This window comes from Prorops nasuta, unplaced genomic scaffold (genome assembly GCF_024137725.1).
Source record: "Prorops nasuta isolate Cenicafe-Biocafe unplaced genomic scaffold, Cenicafe_Pnas_1.2 PNAS00015, whole genome shotgun sequence".
NCBI classification, from domain to species: Eukaryota; Metazoa; Arthropoda; class Insecta; order Hymenoptera; family Bethylidae; genus Prorops; species Prorops nasuta.
In genome coordinates this window covers 199,888-219,964 of record NW_027116812.1, presented here as the reverse complement: position 1 = coordinate 219,964, position 20,077 = coordinate 199,888, and the positions used below count along the sequence as shown (strand labels likewise).

Genomic DNA, 20,077 nt, shown 5'->3' with positions numbered 1-20,077 from the left:
TTAAAATATTTGATAAATGATTTTGTTAAAATCACATGCGATTTGAGAAGAACTGTGTGAATCGATGGTAGTATAAATAGCTACTTGCTGTATCTCGAGAGAAAGAGAGAGAGAAAGATGGACGAGCGGAGACTCGCGTTTGTAGTGTGCTCGTGCGTGCGTGAAAGGTGAAAGAGGAGACGTACAAGCGTCTCGTACGACGAGCTACGACAAACTAAATGTTAGTGGCTTGCGGCATTCGCTTTTCAATCAGATTCCGCGCCCCGGGTGACCTTCACCCGGTAGCTCGACCGGCTCTGGCCCAAAATTTCAGGCTATTCCTGAATGCATTTATCGAGGAACGCAAGGGCAAATACCAACGATACCATCGAACTTTTTCCTGTGCAGAGTTTTATCTCCTCCAGAGTGGCTCCAGCGTCGAATGCAGGTCGCAGAGTCGCGAGGTACCTGATCTCGATTTGAAAAGAGGTAAATATTGTTTCTGTAATACAATTATTCAGTACATTCTATTTCCTTAAATCTATTCATGAGAAAAACTGCACGAGTGTACAACGCCCTGAAAATGTTCGAAAAGGAAAATTTGAGGGACTTTGGTGCTCGTTTGGAGGAAAAAGATATTTGAAGCAGTTTTGGGACGCTGGTGGAATAGCCAAACGCAGAAAAGCACTGGTTGACCGACATTTCGAAATCGTTTCTTGAATTCCTGAGCTTGATATTTAGGAAGTGAGAGAGAGAGGGAATTGATCGATAACGTAGAAAGACGAGAGGGGGGGGGGCAGGAGTAATTACACCTGGAACTAGAAATTATATCGATACGGTGATGAGAATTCGGTTCGTGTAAGCACGCGCCAGAGATTTTCTCTCCTAGAGTGGATCGAAGCTATATATACAGCAGAGCAAGAAAGTTAATCGAACCCATTCGAAGAATTACGTCTTTCCAATGGAAATTTTTAATCTAGCTTTTCGATACGGTTTATACCGGAGAGAAGCAATAGGTGAATAAAAGATTGCTCCTCGAGTTGACGTCAGAGGAAAAAAAAATATAAGAAAAGGGAGCAAAGAGTATAAGCAGGAAGGGGGGATTTACAGGTTGAAGTGAAAATGGGAGAAACAAAATTATATTTAAAATATTATAATATCTCAGGTGAATCGGGGAAAAAACATCACACGAGAGCACCGAGTCAAGGGTCGAATGGGAATCGATAGTTGGAGGAATTATTCATGAGAGTAGACTTGTTCGTTGAGATCATTCAGTAACGTGAAAGCTAATTCTCTTATCGCCAAACAGGCGTTGCATACTAACAGAGTACGAGTAGTATCAATACATACATACACACACACACATGAGCATCTTTATCTTACACAACTAGAAATTGATTATTACTCAACACTGTGCACCAACAAATGCAAAACGATCATCTGAAATCAACCACTTAATTACAACGATATCATATATATATAACCAATCTTAACAAACAAATGGAATCTTCGCGAAAGATTCGAATCTAGAATAGAAGGAATTAATTCGTGCATTTAGCAAGGTTATAGTCACCGTTATGAACGCACCGGTAAGGAATGTAGGCCTCGGTCAGGCAAATAGGATCGGGACAACTTGTCCCGGAACAGAAAATCAGTAAACGAAAAGCAAAATCCTCGCGCTTCGTACACGAGAAAAGCCCAGCCTGCGAGACTCGAAGAAGTAAAAATAACAATTCGATGAAATAAACCGAAGGATGATTGAAATTACACTCGCGGGTAAATAAGCTTTCGCAACGATTGCGAGAGTTCAATGCGGAAAATCGGCTATTTTGTAGGAAAGCTATTTGTGGGAAGTTACGGGGGACCGGTTACCCTCGTGGAAAAAGTATTGCGCGACAAAAGACAGCGAAGGAAAGACGGTGTTTAGCGTTATTTGCAGAACCGCTAAGGAGGCGAGGAAAAAAGTCAAGAAGGCAGGGTGTGCACGCACACACGTGCGCGCTCACGTGCAGAAGCACGCGTTCGTCGTAAAGGCGGTAGAAAATGAAAGTTGAGATTCCACGGCGAGTCCGCGGTCCGCACAGGCACAGCCTGGCCAGTCGACCGAGCTCTTTACACTGTACTGCATGCAAGGTTTGCGCAAGTAACGGTTATAGGACTCGGGTCGAACGGGCAATGAGGCTGTGGCACTCGCAGGTAACGAACAACGGCCAGGCAGGTTCTCGGCCTATCTTAGAAAGGCCGAGCCAAACGACCCGTCTTGCCTCTCAACGTCGACCGGATAAACTCTCATAAACGTGGCAAAAAATTTCATCGGGATGCGCGCAAATCTTGAGAGACTCATCCGGACCGTTGTACGGCTCCTCCGACAAATCTCCGAAAAACCCACTTTATGGCCCGAGGCGAGAATCTTTAAGGAGGAATCCATAAAATTATTAATACGAATTTTACGATCTTTCATTGCGCAATTGAGCGGAGAGGGATATTGCGCGATTGCTCGAAAGTCTGTGAAATAGTTTGATATATAAATTGAGATCCAGCGTTCAGCCTAGTTATACGGGCGCGAGGATCCTTGAGGGGTTTTAATAAGGATAAGAGCTGAAAATAGCGAGGATCGGAGGAATTTGCGTGGCGGCACGACCTCGCGTGAGAATCTTAGACTTTGAATGGGGAGAATGCGAGTCGTCGAACCAGTTCGCAGCCAGGTTAACCCAGATACGTCTCTCCCGGTGCACTCCCTGTCCGAGATCTATACGGGAATGCAGATGAAGATTGAGAAAGGCTACTCTCGTTTTCTTTGTTGAATTACCACCAGGTCTATCGACTCTGTCGCTTATTTATATTCATGTGCTACGCAGTGTGCACACTCCGATCCATCACGATTATAATACACGTGTATATGTATGTACGTCGATGAGCCCTACATAGGAGCACGCTATACATGTGGATAGACCCAACAGAATTCAATTGAATTGCGCGCGCGCGCGCGCACTCCCTAATTCAATAATGATTAAATAGAATAGAGCGAATTCGAAATTGCACAATTGGTGGTTGATGGCGATTGTCACTCACTCGTCGCTGGTTACCATTGATCAAATATCCAACTTCGCCTCGTCCAATGATAGCTAATTAAGTTATTTGCCCAAGTGTACTTCCGGATCTAATAACGACTCTAAATAATGCACGAGAATGATCTCGATATTCGCGTTCGATGCTTTTTCTCTCCTCGATTCTTGTTATTGTTATTTTTTGTATATATAGTTTCTGAAAGTGATGCTGATCAAGGAGAATATAATTTTCGTGTATCCTCGTGCACGGTAAGAGTGGAAGAAATATAAAATTATTTACGAAAATGTGTGTACGGTATATCTATCATTTTTACGAGTTTATAAATGACGAGGCAATGAGCATAATGGTAGAACAGAGATAAATGTACTGCGATTAACATAATTTTGAGGGAAATTGAACGTTAGTGGGTATATAACGATTGATATATATTATAGACGAAAGCAGTTGAAAAAAGGACGAAATTATCATAAATGTATATTTTCCTGCAAGATTTTTTCCTTATTGGCGAATAAGAAATTTTTACGAGAGCTGATTCAGATATTTGTTAATTTCACCTTGGAAGATCTGCTCTCGAGTTACTACGGCACTGTCTTATGGTACGGCCACTTTCTCCAAAGGCAACCGACTTTGCCAAAGTAAACTGGATCCATTTCACGATACATTTCACCGGACTTATCACACATCGCAATCAAACTTTCAATTACGCCGGATCAACGCGCCTTCGACAAATTTTAATGCTCAATACTTTCTCGTTAAAAAACAAACAGGGCGAATAAACTCATTTACAAATGCCTCGCATAACTTACGACTCAGCATTATGATAATTAATCCAACCTGCAAATTGATTTACCAAATGTCAAAGTAATTAACTACGGATTTTGCGAATTTTCCCTACTGTCCACTGCTATTTATTATTGAAATATTCCATATGAAAATATAAACGGTCCTCGTTAAAGCAATCTGCTAATTTATGTATACAACTTTATTAATGATTTCGGTAATATTTATTATTCGGATTTTCAATTGTATACGATATATAATCACGTTGTGTCCATATTACGCATGTAATAGTCATGCACGTTAAACTGAATAGAGTTAGATTTAATGAAGCGCGTCACTTTGATATATTGGTACTTCTGTATTTAGATTGCTCCGAGAGAAATTCTACGAGTCACTGTTATTAATTTCAGCATAATCAACGAGTTTGATTAGAAACGCCAGAAGAATTCCCTGAAATATCATCAATATGGATCGCATCGTTTACGAGAGAAAACGACGAGACGTCTATGGGACGAAATTGTAAATTTTTAAATGAATATCCGCCTCGTGACAATATTAGCGTAGTGTTCTAATTTATAGGATAAAATCTATCATAATTCATAATGAAAGAAATCACGACGATACTCATTTCCTCGTAGAAACCGATGAATAAAAAACTCCAGTCGTAAACTATTAGAAATCCTTGATACGCGCTCGAGAGAAAAGAGAGTGATCATTATTTACATCTTAAAAATAGCGTATTTGCGAAATGGTATATATAGATTCATTAGCAGTTCATTCACCGAGCGAATAAAAATATTGCTTCAACGTTTAGCAATAAAATCCCCTTTTAATCGAATAATTTAAATTTATCGTAGAAGATGATTCTGCGGGCTATGCGAATCCGAACAGACAGAGTGGTGTTTGCCAAAATCAGAACTCCAACTCAAGTTCCAAAGGCGCGATTTATACCACATAATATGTATACATATAGGTATATGTGGATCCAAATGTGTTCCAGACTAGATTACCGTCTAAAAGCTTCGTGCTTCTCCAAGAAGCTTATCCTCCAGTCGTTCTATATTTGTACAAGAAATGCAATTAAGTCCAACTTGGAACAAAGGAGCGAAACCGAGAGAGCTCGATGGCCAAAATGACCGGAATATAAAGTTTAGCGTAAAGCCCTATTATTAGTAGTGGTTGGATTAATAATTCTTGGATAAAAAAAAATTTATTCTATATAATCGATGCTTCGATAATGACTCGTCGATCTTTGTACTCCTTATCATTATTGTTCGAATACTCGCGCGACAATTATTATTCACGAGTCTTCCCGAACTATATACCACTTATAAGAAATCTTATCTAGTATTCGTTCGGTATCAAGTTTTCTCGAAAAGTCATATAATATTATAATCGAAAGAATGCGACGAGGTTATGAATTTGCTTTAGGTAGAATCAGCTAAGTTTGTTAATAACTAACCTGCTTCAATATCATTATTCCCATGTACTGCACGAACTGATTAAAAGTTGCTAACAAGCATTTTCTCGTTGTTACAAGCAGTACATGGTAATGGGCGTGTTTGCCACGCGTTTTATTAAAAACTACGCATTACCAACATACGAAACGAAGAGAAAATGTTGATTTTTTGCATTGGACAAAAGTTGACGAGTCGAGTAAATAGTTCTCTGTTACGCTGCGCCAAAAGGAAACTTATTATACAGGTATTTACGAGAAAAAAAAAGAAGCAGGAGATGAAAGGGAATAAAGGACCTCGTTGGAATTGTATAAACAGAAGTTTAATTGAAGGCGTTGAAGGAACATCCTCGTACTACGTTCAATAAACGTAGCAGACTGTTCAACTAAATTTAAACATTTATCCGACATAACTTTTCCACAAAGTGTGTTAGCGAGCTTCGGGCAAGATATAATACCGACAAGTTAGGTTAAAACTACTTGCAGCAATTTTCTTCCACGCCAAAACATCGAGAGTGTCGCGTTAAAGGAGACAACCAGTGCTAATTATAATTAGCAGAAATCAGTCAGCGATCTGTGATTTTATTACGTATAAAAATGCTTTATTAACGAGTGGAACGTGTACGATATATATGTATATACCCACTTCCGAGATACCGTATGCCTAAGGTAAAAGTTTTTCTCGGAGATGATATAATAAAGTCGTTTGGAGAGCTCGTAATTATACAGTCAATCGCGAAATAAGACAGGACATTAAAGATGGAATTCTAATTTAAGTCTGGAAGAATGTAATAGTCGTAGGATAGGTAGAAATTTTATCGAAGGCGAATAAAACTTATCGACAAGTCCGCGACGTTCGTGATTAAACCGTCCAGCATCCGGCCGGGCTTACGAGAATTTGATTGGATGGGATGCTCGATTGCATATTTCATTCGCCGAACACCGAAGCCCCTTGTGCTCAATTAAAAGCTCGGCCAGCGATTAAAATCATGATGGAATTAGCTGGAATATCGAATTCGCTAAACTTGAAAGGATAACCATCCTCAAAATTACGTAGGAATTTTTTGTGAAAACATTGGCTTTGTTTTTGTTGAAATCTAGTGAAATGCGAATAAAATCAATGAGAAAAAAAAGAACATTTCAAAAAATCTCTATAGAATTATTTTCATGCGTGCAAAGCTCTATATATTTTCCCACAGACAGATTTAAGCTTGAAATACTGCTGACTAATGGATGAATGGCGCAATCAATATACACACGCACACACGGGTCTCTGCGCATAGTTGTGAATTCTAACAAACGATTTCACTCATTTCTGAATCTCGCGAGGACTTCGTAACGCCGATACACGGTACCAGCTCAATCTCGTCAACGTATGGCCAAAAAGAGAGGAGAGGAGTGAAGCAACACACACATGAACATGGTGCACACATTTAAATCAATCGGAGGAGTATCGATTACACTGAGAAAAATTTCCCATTCATTTACATCCAATTAACAGTTATTCGTGATATTAATAAATTAATGCTATTAATATAACGAAAAAATAATTGATTGTCAATTTATTCATAATATCAATAAATTTAGTTATTGATATCACGAATAACTGTTAATTGGATGAAAACATTTATCTCAGTGTACTGTTCCCAAATAATTATAAATGTTTGTCTTTGAAAAAGCTGTACGTAAAACGTATCAAATAAAATGACGCAACGATTTGGTGAACGAGAGAGTTAGTGGAGAGAGAGAGAGAGAGAGAGACGACTTTGATTTACCGGCTAGTAGATCTATCCTGTTTCTGCTGCTGTCTTCGAATCCTTGCAAATCGTCCTCGTACTCATCGTATTCGTCCCTCCTGTCCTTCTCGGTTAAGTTATTGCGCGGAGGTGGTAGCAATTTGTGTATGCCTGTCGGAGGAGCTTGGCGCAGCCTGACAGTTGCCGCTTGATGCTGCTGCGAGCTGAAGATTACCGCAGGTGGCGGTGGAGTTGAAAGCTGCGTGGCCTGAAGCCTTCGCTGCAAATACTTGGCCAGCAAAGCTTGCACACCATCCGTTTCCGCGGCGCCTACGGACAGAAAGATGGCTCACTCGTCACACGATTCGACAATATTTTCCCAATTCTTTCATACAAATATCACAATTTTCTCATTTTCCTCCATAAACTCCAAACTCTCTATAATTTTCTTTCTCTATTGCTAAAAATTCCTTACCCTGTCTTCGATTCATTCCTCTAATGTCAATGAATCCACTTTCTGAGAAAACATTGTCACTCGCCACGAGTTAGAACCTTCTCTCTCTCTCTCTCTCTCTATCTTTCAATAAATTTTAACAAATTTTCCATCTCCAAATCCAGTATATATATAATCACTCGATGATAGCTGCATTTTGCAAGATCAACCCCAATGACCTTGAAAGAAAAATCGAAGAGAAGACGTCGTTTTAAGGGTAATTCTCACTGATAGACTCTTCAGGACATATATATAGAATGTCAGCAGTGAGATAGTCAGAGCAACGAGAGAATCTCATGGAGAACAGTGTGGTAAGTAGCAGTAAGCGATTTGACATTGTCGTTTAGAAGTCGAGATGCAATTGCAAATGCAGATTCGAGCGGCTGTTTGCAACGGCTTGACGATATATGGCAGGATTCGCGCGCCTCGACTCTTCTCTTGACCCAGCAGCAGCACACAGACCACTTCATTGGAGAGTACCATCTCTCGTCCTTCCTCCCCTCGCGCGTTCCCTCACTCCTTCGCCCCTCTTCACCTTCTCTTTCCCTGCTACCTTTTTCATAGGCCGGCCCTCTGCATTTAACGTTCGAGTGTGCGCTACGTAAATCGTCAAAGTCAAAACGCATTCGCAAATTATGACTCTCCTGCTATCGTACAACACATATCACTCAGCTCCACCCACGCATCGATTTCCCTTCATGAATCCATTGTCGTTTAAACTGCAAGCCTCTCATCGATAAAAATTCTCTCGTAATTCTCTCTTCTCTCGTCTCGTTCTCGTATCGATAGACATCGGTGTTCGACTTATTTTCTTGTATAACGTTTGCTTAATGGTAATCTTTATTATCTGTGTGATGAACGTGATGTAAAAACTCTGGATAAATTCTAATAAATTTTGAGAGATTTTTTGTACCAGTAGATTATCACACGCGAGATTGTAATTTGGACTTGTTCATATTTTGATAAATGGTAGGAATTGTAATAAAATAGGTAGACAATCGTAATTACTGATTACTCGTAATGGCTCTTTTGTGCTATTTGCAGCTCAAAGGTTTAAATCCATCTCTCGGTTATCATTTTGTATTTCAATCGAGGCTCCTAAAACTCAGTGATTCCGCAGTTGCCGTTAGATTGGTTTTTAATTTTGCAATCTCGTAACTTTGACAATTATCGTTTTTATGAATATTTTATCGCTTCCTATAAAAGTAATATTGTTCTGCAATGCCCTATAACAGCATTCGATGCAAAACGATGGTATATGCCTGTGATGCAACTGAGAGAGTCTGAGAGGTAGAGAAAAGATTTAAATGAACTTGCTATTCGTGGCAATCGTGGTAAAAGAATAAAAGTAATTTTGAAAGTAAAAGGAGGGGGGAGGTTGGTTTATAAGAGAAGAGAGGAAATTCAGTTGTTGCTCACGAAAAACGTGAATTATGGCACGAGAATGCTTGGATCGCAATCTCCAAAAGACACAAATTATTCCTTGGAGGAAGCGGGCTTTCCTTCGCGGATTAACGTGAATAATAGCCACCGAGGAACCATTGAAACGAGTCGGAAACTTTCTAATAATAATATGGACGAGGCCACCGAAAAAAGCTTTGGCAGTGGAAGAAACTATATTGAAGTATCCTTATAAAGCTCCTGGTAAACTGAGGTTAACTTGACTTTGACAGTACATTTCTGGTGCTAATAGAATAACTTTTCAAAAAAGAGTCTGTTTTACCATGTTGCTTATATATAAAACCTTTAATAATACTTTATTATGCATAGTTAAATGACAATCAAATAATTAAAGGTTTATTTTATAATAAAAAATACATTTTTTAAAAGGGAGTCGAGTTTCTTTTTTAGTACCGAACGAAGGAGCAAAGATCAAAGATCAGAAGGGTTGAATCGCAAATCATTTTGAATGTTATCGGAGATAAGCATATAAGAGTGTAAATGGGCAAAGGAGAAACATACACGAACAATGAAATTTCTCTTTTTCAAGCACGTTTTCTTTCCAAACAAGTAATGTCCTTGAACGTAAAGTTTGCTTTAACTTTGCCTTTGGTTCCATTGCAACACTTTCTATTTTTCTTCTTTATAAAGATAACATTTTTTATTTGAATTCAATGCATCTACCAGTAAGAATAAATAATTATTTATGTTAAGTACGCTTCAAGAAATTTGTGTACCTTGCAGAAAATAGTTACAGGCTGATAATTTTTAGTACCAAAGGTGACTCATGAATTTGCTTCGATCAAAAATAAAGAACATCTTGTGGCATCTTGAAGATGACAGAGCATTATCATTTATTTAATTATAACCTATTGATTGTCCAAAGCTATTAAATAGATTTTAAGTAATGTTATTGGCATACACCTAATTCTTCACTGAAGTGATAAATATAGTTAAAAATAGCAGAAAATTAATTTATTGATTGAAGCTTGAATTTGTAACTAACAAGTGCATGAGAGTCTGTACATGATACGCTTGAAATAAAACTGAAAAAAAAACAATTATACGATTAATATAAACTTTCTTTTGAACAATGGTAATTAAATATTTATTTAGTATTATTGAAAATTTTAATTAAATAGATTAAATTCGATTTGATTAAAAGAGATGTTTTTTAGTTAAACAATTATTTATTAATACCACACAAGTACGTATTTGATCGACACTATTTTGGATCAAACGATATTTTTTCAGTATAAGAACGAATAGAAGAAAATGTAAACCGACGGAGCTAAAAAAACAAGTAACAAAGAACTAAATTTCAATTACAAATCATGTAATGAGAGACTATCTAAGCGAAAAATGCAAGAAAACTGTAGTAATCATTTTGTCAAAGGTTAGACTATTTAAAGAATCCGGACAAGCTTCGGTATAAAACTAAAAAATATTATGTATCGAGCGTAAAATGACAATGTAAGGTTTAGTAAAGGATATAAAAACCTAAACTGCTGACACATATCGATTACAGATGCTTCGTGAGTTTCATAAAAACCACAGTTTATTGAAAAAAAAAAGTTAGAACCGACATCACCTACCTTATATTGACATGTTTCGAAAAGGTCACTTTTATGTTGTTGGAACACGGATACCTTAAAATAACTCGGTTTTTTATGATAATTAATATGATATATACCATAATTATATTAGCATCACGCGCGCGCGATGCGTCTTACCGCTATAAATATATGATACAATATAGATTTAAATTTTATAAAAATATAGAACATTTGGTACACATATAGAAATCGCTGTTTCATTGTAACGAATGATTTAATATACGTGGTTCTTTCTCGTGGTTCTCAAGTAGATTTAAACCAAACGAGCATGGATTCTCTCATGATCGCAAAAAAGATTGATTTAATTTTAGTTCGTTAAATATTACTTACAGCTAATTGTATCGTTATGGAAAACTGTTTGATTATTAAATTTGCTTTCATCTAACTGACTAAAATTGAATGAATAATTCATTATAATTCTTTCGTGACGAAACGACTCGAATAAGGATAGATTTCTGCAGAATGGTAAGAAGATTGAAGCGCTTGCACTAGCCCTAAACGAAGCAATAAAAAGGTAAATTTCTACGGGAGAACTTCCATTGCATGATTTGCTATGCTTGTCTTGTCTTATCCAATCTGGCCTTATTATCTTTTCCCCCTTTTCTTTTAAAAATTTCCCTTCGTTATTACAACTGTGCGGAACGAGGATATTATTTAAATTTATGAAAATTTGCTGCATCAAATGTTTGTTTATTTTTGCTAAAAGGATATTTTCCAAATAAACAAATGTCCAGCCGAATAGTTACAAGACTATGCCTGGTTTAACCTGCTGTTTCATAACGCATATAGAAATCGATTTGGCACGTGGCATTAGAAGATATGAGAAAATTCAAAGAAATGGAATATTTTTACTCGATCAGAATTCAGCGGCTCAAATCCATTATTCCACTTTGGCAACTCTCAACGCTCGACAGTGCTCCGCACAAATCAATATTTTCAAAGGGTGTAAAAATAACGAGAGCGTATGTGCCATAGACTCTTGAAAACTTTTAGATTAATGAGCCCTGCGTTATTCATGGTTATAATCAACGAGAAATGAAGTTTTTCACAATGAAAAAAAAAGTTTTATTCCAGTGCTCCGAAGATTGACGTTATTCCTCCGGAAACCTTGAAAAGGAGAGAAAGAGACGCGGAGGGAGAATGCTTAAAAATTATATACGAATCGCGATTCCTGCAGAGTGAAATCGATAAAAGCGTTTCCCAGTAACTCGAGGATTTATAGGAAAGTTTGTTAGAATAGTTTATAATATTTTGCTCCGTTTATTCCGCTCCCTGGAAAATTCTTTCTCTTGGCATTATTACGAATCAGTTTGGTTAAGTATTCGTTACGAGAGAGGAGCCAAAAAGCAGTGGACCTAGCTGTGCGAGTGGAGGCAGAGAACAAAATGGAAGATGCGGATGAACGAACGAAGGGAGATCGTGCATGGGAGTGAGAGGCAAACTCATTCAAACGCAAATTACCCGTGGTTCCATTTCCATTTTGCGAACAATGCAAGCTCGACCTTACCGGAAATAAAGACGTGCCTGACCCCAGACGAGCGTGTGCATGTTCTCCAAGCCCGCGAAGTCTATCGCTGCTACGAATGTTTGCGATCCCGCCGCTATAAAACCATTCCTAAAAGAATTTATGAGAACCTCTTTCTTCCGAAATTTTCCAGCTATCAAGAGACCTCGAGGCAACCTCGTAATCCCTATTGAATTCTTGCACATTCGCCATTCTGTATTACCATGCACCTATAGTGCCTTTATATCAAGCCCAGTTTCAGACCTTTCTCACGAGGACCCGATAAATTAGAGGAGGAAACAAAAGTGAGGAAAAGATTTTTATGGTACCAAGAGCGATACGTTCAATTTAAGGGAGTAGGTGCTATATATATGGCTGGTGCACTTATATTGGAAAACGTGCAGGCGTCAAACGACAAAGTTTCGCAGACAAGTTTTTCATCTTTACAAAAGTATACGGATAGTTCGAAGATGAGGAAGAGTCAGGGTGATGCTTTATTGAGGAAGAAACGACAGAGACACGTGTCTCGCTCGTAATTCTCCCAAATGAAATCGAACTTCCCTTTCAAACCGAGCTTAATCTCGAAACATTTTCGAGAGCCACGGTTAAACGCCCAAGGATAATTCTTACCCTAATAAAACTTTCCCCGAAGCCACTTTTTCCAATATTACTGCTAAATCGCTATATATATCGAGAAGCGAAGAAACCTGGATCTATGCAAAAATTTTCGACCTCGAATAATGCTTGGTGGAGCATGTTATATACGTGTAACGAATATGTGTGCATGTATATATATATATATATATATACGTATCAGGTGTATGGAGTATGTGGAATATAGTATACACGTATACTATATATATATATATATAGGTACATGACGCAGAAGCCAGGAAAGCAGAAGGCGAGGATACAGCGGTTCAAGCACGAATGAATCGCGTTTTGTAATTGGTAGCTTTATTCCATCGTAATTGGCAACGCTCGAGAAAGGCAGAATTGAAAGATGTGGAAAAAAACGAGGATAGGCTGTGTTGATGGGAATGAACAAAAAATTTCTGTACAGTGGTCGGTTTAGAAAAATAAGTAAACGTCGAACGAAAACTGCGATATATATTTCCTCCTGTATAACCTTATGTATATATATATATACATACTCCCTGTTTGAAATGCTTGAGAAGAGGGACGACCGAAGCCCATACCAATGAAATCGAATTTACCAACCGTGATTTATTAATTCCTTCCTTCCCAACTTTACGATTAATATTTCATGTTTCGTGATAAATACTCCCGCGGTTTTTCGAGACCTACAAATAACATAAGAGTACAGAGTATATACATAGCGATGCGAAATTTGGCTCGAGCGAAAAGTGCCAAAGTTTCCTTTCTGCCAATAACGTGACCAAACAAATCATTGCGGAGTGAGAATGACAGCTCGACGCGTCGCAAAGTTAGTAGTTCGATTTCAATTACGATCAAAATCCCGTGTTAACGTTTACCTAGCCTCGCACATGGTAATTCTGGTTTGCGAATATTAAGCGAATCGAAAGGTACAGACGCGATCATAAGCAAAGCTATCTACGCGTGCATAAACTAATACAGAACACATCAGTTATGGGATATTAACCCAAATCTATGCTGAATTTCCCTAAAGATTTTCCGGCAGATTCGATCAGTCGAGTATAGCGATAGACGTGATTCGGTGCAAAGTGAACTATAAAAATAAGTCTGATATTATAATTAGATTAGAATAGCTACAGTCGCAAAGGCTAATTAATATCGAAGAAGAAGGTAGATTTTGAAATGTTGTCTCAACCCTACGGTGTTTTAATCCTCGAGATGCACAAAGTTTTCTTCGATTGGTACCAGCAATTATGCAAAGTTCCGTACCACGACGGAACGAGATGGTGGATAAATTGGGACTAAACTTTTACCAGCAAAGCCTGTTCGGATTTAACTCATTGGTCCAGGGACGACGAGGCAGGAGACGAGTGGAAATTGAAAGATTTATAATTGTCTTTCGTTAATTTGATAGGTGCTTGCAGTATAAGTGTGCTTTCGGTGAACTCTTGGGAGAAAAAAGAGGAAATTGGATTAAAGTGGATAGGATGAGAGCGAGTGAGTAAGTATAAGCTGTTAAGCGTTAAGCAATGAAAGACAAAATGCGTAACATTCGGAAATACTGCCTGGGAGTAAAAATTAGAGATATCGTTGCAGTAAGAGGGATTTGCATACAAAGCGCGTAGACTAGGATGTAGCATTTGGACAATGGCATGGAATCGAGAGGAATATCTCTATCTCTCTCTCTCTCTCTCTCTCTCTCTCTCTCTCTCTCTCTCCATCTTACGTCCTTTTTATACTACATTTATAGCACTCTAACACTAAAACACGTAAATCATACCTTAAAATAGATACGGTACGTACTCTCGACTTTTTCGCATAAAATAAACCCTCAACGCGAACTAGATCTGATATCATCCGCTCATTTTAAATTCGTATTCGACTTTGATTTGACATTCAAATTTTAACCTTATCTAAGCTCGTTCGCCGCAATTACGATCCAACAAATGGCTTTGGCCCTGCTCCTTTTCTATCCGTCCCACATTTTCTCTCCATCCCCATGCACACTCCCTCTTCTACATAGGTTTGTCTAATAGATACTGTAAAAATATAACAAGTTTTTCAATGTTTAAATTAATTTACGACTCGACAGCCGAAGCGAATTCAAGAGACTATTACGTGATAAAAACGAAATGAAATAAAAGCGTAGAGTGTATACTCGGAGAATATCGCTCGATTGTTGTAACGAATCGCATGAATCAATGAACGAAAAACGTATTATTTTATATTATTTTACAGAGGGCAAAAATATCAAAATTGAGAGATTAATTAACGAATTGGAGAGGCTAGAAAGAACGCGATATGACAGTTACACGTGTAAATACACGCTCGGATATTTGAATGGAGCCATGCAATCACGCTCTTGTCGTATTTAGTTTACCGAATGAGTTTGAAAAAAAAAAATAAGTGGCAGAAACAGAAGCAGCGGAGAGTGCATGGGTGTAAAGCGAAGAGGACTTTGTTTCAACGGAACATGTTAAATATAATTAGCAATTTGGCAATGTGTACATTTGCAATTGGTGGACGAAGCGCAGATGGTGCAGCTGGTAATCAATTCGTTCTGGCGCTGGGGCTCATAAATTATTTTATGACGTAGCAAAAGAACGGCCCTGCTTGTACAGCAACAAATATTTTTTGCGCGTAAGATTAATTACCAACATCAATAATCGCATATATTTTTCCGACAGACGACGGTGTATTCGTCGCGAAACACGGACTTGCAGTCAAAACTGCGACTATATCTTTCTGGTCGTTCAACTTCAGAGCCACGAGGCAGGACCATATCCCAGCATCGTATAGGAAAACGTTTGGATGATCGAAACAATTCCGATCGATCGAGAGCACAAATCGTTTTTAATTAAAATAATCCGTTTTCACGCAGAACCGGTGATTCCTTCTTCCCGTCTGATTGTTTTGGAGTTATCGAGTCGAGCATGCGTAAAATTAAAAGCCAGGTATATATAGCACCGTCGCTGAGGTAGCAATGGCATGGGAAATATCAATTAAAGCACCAATTTTCTGACGCGATGCTTCGTATTTAACCGTGGAGCGAATTTGAAGGAAGAGAAACAAACGATGATTAAAGGGCGAAGAATTCTTTGTAAGAGTTTAATTACATCTATATATATATATATATATATATATAGAGTATGATGAGTGGCCATTATGCTGGCTCCCTCGGATAAATTTTAATAAGCCTCCGAGTGTAATTTTCTTTTTGGTCAAATATCGGGCAAAAATATGTTTGACGGATGGAAATGAAACGTATACAGGACCAGTGGATATTGGGATGAATAATGCTGTAATATTACAGCTGAATGGTCCGTCTGTACGTGACTCGAAATATCACGCTTTGTGACAGCAAGGGTTTACACGTGAATCTTTTATATTTTTAAGTGGTGTATGACCCCTTCCAAGTCTGTTCTGTCATGACTTCTGCCATGTTCTGTCCTGTCCTATCCCGTTTGGTCTCATCTCGCTTGTCGATCTCCGCCCCAGCTATCCACCAGTAAAAGCCCAATCGACGAGCGAACTTTTCAATCTCGCGGTAGATTCTCGGCTTTCAATCTGCTCCCAATCTCACGGGGTATTCGCCACGGGCTTTTGGCTTTCGACACTGGATTCCCAAAGCCCCTTCATTTCCACCTTCTATGTTGGGTTTATCGTCCGAACGTACATACATATAGCAAAGTTGAAAAAGAGTAAGATGGAGATAGAACATTCAAGTATGTTCGTCGACCGTCGTTTAAGGGTAAGCCTCTTCGATGATCGATCATTTTTACGCATGGTAGTTATGTGTGAGAATTTGCAGTTTTTTATTTTAATTTCATTGTTTTTAATTGTTAAGTGTTTCGTCTATGTTATTTTTTAAATTATGAGTTTGTTACTGGGTCGATATAATTGCTTTTTACTATACTTATCTAGCCAAGAGTCTGACTCTTCACAGTGTTGAATATTTAGTTTTGCTTAACTTATGTTAAATAGTTATTTGTTGTTATTATTATTATATACTCACTTATATTTTTGTCTCGATACTGTGGTAATACGTTTCCTGCCAAACACGCGACTAATATACAAGTTATTATCCAATACCGCTCCATTGTAAACTGTGAAACAGAAAAAGAAACAGTTTAAGCAAGAGTATCGTAAAGTTGGCAAACTATGACTATAAGACGTGCGAAAAAGCTTCTTTGTTATGACTTGAAAGTCTTTTTCACTAACACATTTCATAATTACTAAACTCTTCGCGTTACTCGCTAACTGTACAACTCAATTAAAGCGTTGCACAAACTTTGAATAAGTTTTCATTTAAGTGAATGAACATTATAAAAGGTTCAGCGTATATATATATATGTATATATATGTATAAACCCAATTACGAATGGTTTCAGACTTTTGTAAAAACACAATTATGATGAGTAATAAAATAATAAATTCGATAGAGAATATAATCCTTTAGATTGGTTTTCTAGGAGCCCGTGCAGCATGTTTGTGCATAGCACCACGTCGAAACTCATTAATTTTACATTAAAGTGGATCACGAACGTCTGAAAGCGGATAATACAAGTTGGAGCAGCTATAGTATAACTTGAAGAGAAAAAAGTAGATAAGAAAGAAAGAAAGAGAAAAATGAATCCTTTTTGTTTGACAAAGATGCGGAAAGAAAATCATTCAAGAAACTTTGTCTCCTGCAGTTCTTACTTTTTCCAACTTTTTGCGCAAAGTCTACGTATAATCTACTTCTTTCAAATTCAACGACACCCCAGCAATCGATTACTCTTCGTCTTTTCTTGCCAAGCTTTTTCGCGGATGGTATTGCTCGTGTTTACAATATGCTGTGCATTATTTAAGGTTTTCCTCTGCATCCTCTCCAACGTTATATGACAGACAGAAATGAAGGAACACCCGCGGAATTATTAATTAAAAAAAGAGAATAATAAAAAAGCTTTGTTTGTGCTCATTACTGCTGTGCAACTGTCTCGCCAGTTGATCGCATCAATCGCGTTCGCTTCATAGCGTGTCTCCTTAGAATATACATAGATATAGTATCTCCGGGTGGTAGCTCCGATGCTTATTCCGAGAAAATCCCAAGATGAGGAGCATAAAAGTTGAGACAGCCGGTGGAAGTATCCAGTCTCCGTATCGGGATTGAAGAGTTGGGAAGCCAATAGCTGCGAGTTCTGGGAGTGGAAGTTGTCCATCGGGAGCCGTTCGCTCGATACTCTCTAGTGGTTTTCCCGGCTGAGAGAGCGTGGATCATCCCCCGGGAGTTCGGTAGATCTTAAGAGAGCTGGAGTAGACCAGCCCTTTTGGTCCTTTCAGACCTTCATCGATCATTGCATATACGACACTTCGACTGAGGATCTCGTTTCACGCTCAGACGAGCTGAAATATCCCTAACTCTTCTACCTTCTCTCTCTCTCTCTCTCTCTCTCCTTTATTATATTTTTTTGTATCAAATCAGATTCTCAGTACCAACCCCCACACATATAATTACTTTATTTACTCAAACACCATTGATTCCCTAATTTTCTTTTTCAATTTTTCAACTCCACAGTACAACGAATACAGTTCCTAAAAACTCTTTCCACATCTCGTATGAACAATCTTATTTATCTGCTTAAACGAAAACTATTCCTTCATCAACACGTGACAAGCTATATAAGGCTGATAAAATAACTCTTCAGATTCGGTTTGACAGAAGTATAACGACTATAAGGTCTGACAGGAAGAAATAAGGAGAGAAATCCCGTCTGGTATGGTATAGGAAGTGGAATAGCGAAACGATGAGGCTGCGAATTGACAAAGTAGTGAAAGGGAGTAGCGAAGGGAGGAAGAAAGATTTGTAGAGGAAATTTCCGGGAGGTCTACCACAATATCCGGTCGAGCGATAATTAGAGCTCTCCGTCACTAGAGCAGTAGGGTAGACGCGATGTGGGTTTGAGGATGGGCAATAAGGGTGGGGGTGTAGGAAAGGACGCGAGCTTGAGGGGCGAGAAGAGCAAGAAAGCGTAACGTTCCAAGTAAGTTCTAGTTAAGTAGCTCCTCTCTCGGAGATTGAACGTTCCGAGAAATTCACTTCGGAAGTCAAAGATCACTATGGAGTTTACCTAACTCGCATAATAATATTTACCTATACATATAATAAGTTAATAGCAAAAACGTGACAATGCATAAGTCGATCATAGCACACCAACCTCTTTATCATTCCTATCACGACAATAAACTATTTGTGTGGAGGAGCTATTCTAATATAAAATGTTAAATGCAATCCTTAAAGAGAATGTTTCACGATTAAAGCTGCTTTCCATTGTAGTGGGTATAACCAAGGTGTATTATTGCAACGTAAGGGGACGAGAGATTTTTTGAAAGTATCGAAAAACTGTTGTGATAATGTAAAAGAAATGTGAAAGATCTTAACAGTCTTTTATGGATACCTGGTTTCAGGTATAGAAGCATCGATGTAATGAAAAATGAATGAGCAGAATGAAATAAAGTTTAACGATTTATAGAGAAACTATGTAGATTAATTTCTATATATTTAGTAACTTCTCATGATCGTACATCGTTTAAGGATTTAATGGAAAAGCAAGTAATATCTATATATGTACGTTGATTTTGTCAATGATTCATTTCTTTCCTTTTTTGTCACGAAACCTGGATATAGAAGCGAATAACAATTTTGTGCAAACATAAAGCGTAGTTTTCTCTCAAATTTGCATTTACAAACATATCAAAGCATTTCTAAAGGTAAATATACGTGTAGTTAGCATCGAAAGATGGATATAACATGCTATATAGATTGCAGTTAGCAAAGGGGAAATACGTGCAATCCTTAAATTTCACCAACCAACTTTCCTCTATGAAATACTGTTTGACAAAGGAAACTGTGGCGACAAATTACAGGAGGGAATTTAAAAAGTAATGCAATTATTATTGTTATGTTTCCTGCTACTTATTTGCAGTTCGTTTTAAAAAGAAAATATTTTCTGTTCTTTTATCAGAAGCAAAGAACTGGAGAAAAAAAATGCAAAAAACAGAAAAATATGTACAATGCAGATTAAAGTAGGATAGCCCCATGATAAACCAGAAAGCTTCTCTACGTCCGACTATGTATGCCACTTTATCACTCACAACCTGTACCTATATAGTACCACCTCAAATTTCCATACCTGTTAATTTCAAATTCTTTCTATGACGCTGAGGCACTGTAAATGTTGTAATTAAATAAAAACATACAGATTTATTATTAATTTTGCATAATGTAATTACGTTAATTGTTAAGAAGACAATGAGTCATAAGTATTATTATTCACCATGTTGAAATTATACTACTAAATGAAACATTGACAAAATATTTGAAAATGATAATATACGAGAGTCGCA

General features: G+C 37.8%; 1 protein-coding gene across 2 annotated transcripts in view; it reads right to left on the bottom strand.

The window, feature by feature from the left end:
* The window catches only part of LOC136778809 (uncharacterized), a 38,339-nt gene that overhangs the window by 8,415 nt on the left and 9,847 nt on the right, over positions 1-20,077 (bottom strand). The window contains exons 2-3 of one of the 2 annotated variants that reach the window (XM_066735935.1): positions 16,707-16,797; positions 7,060-7,350 (exon numbers count right to left, since the gene is read on the bottom strand). In XM_066735935.1, coding sequence (XP_066592032.1) covers positions 7,060-7,350; positions 16,707-16,791 — 376 coding nt within the window. In that variant the 5' untranslated portion in view covers positions 16,792-16,797. Of the gene's footprint in view, positions 1-7,059; positions 7,351-7,495; positions 7,639-16,706; positions 16,798-20,077 lie in introns of those variants that run through there. The other variant, XM_066735936.1, reaches the window with a different exon arrangement.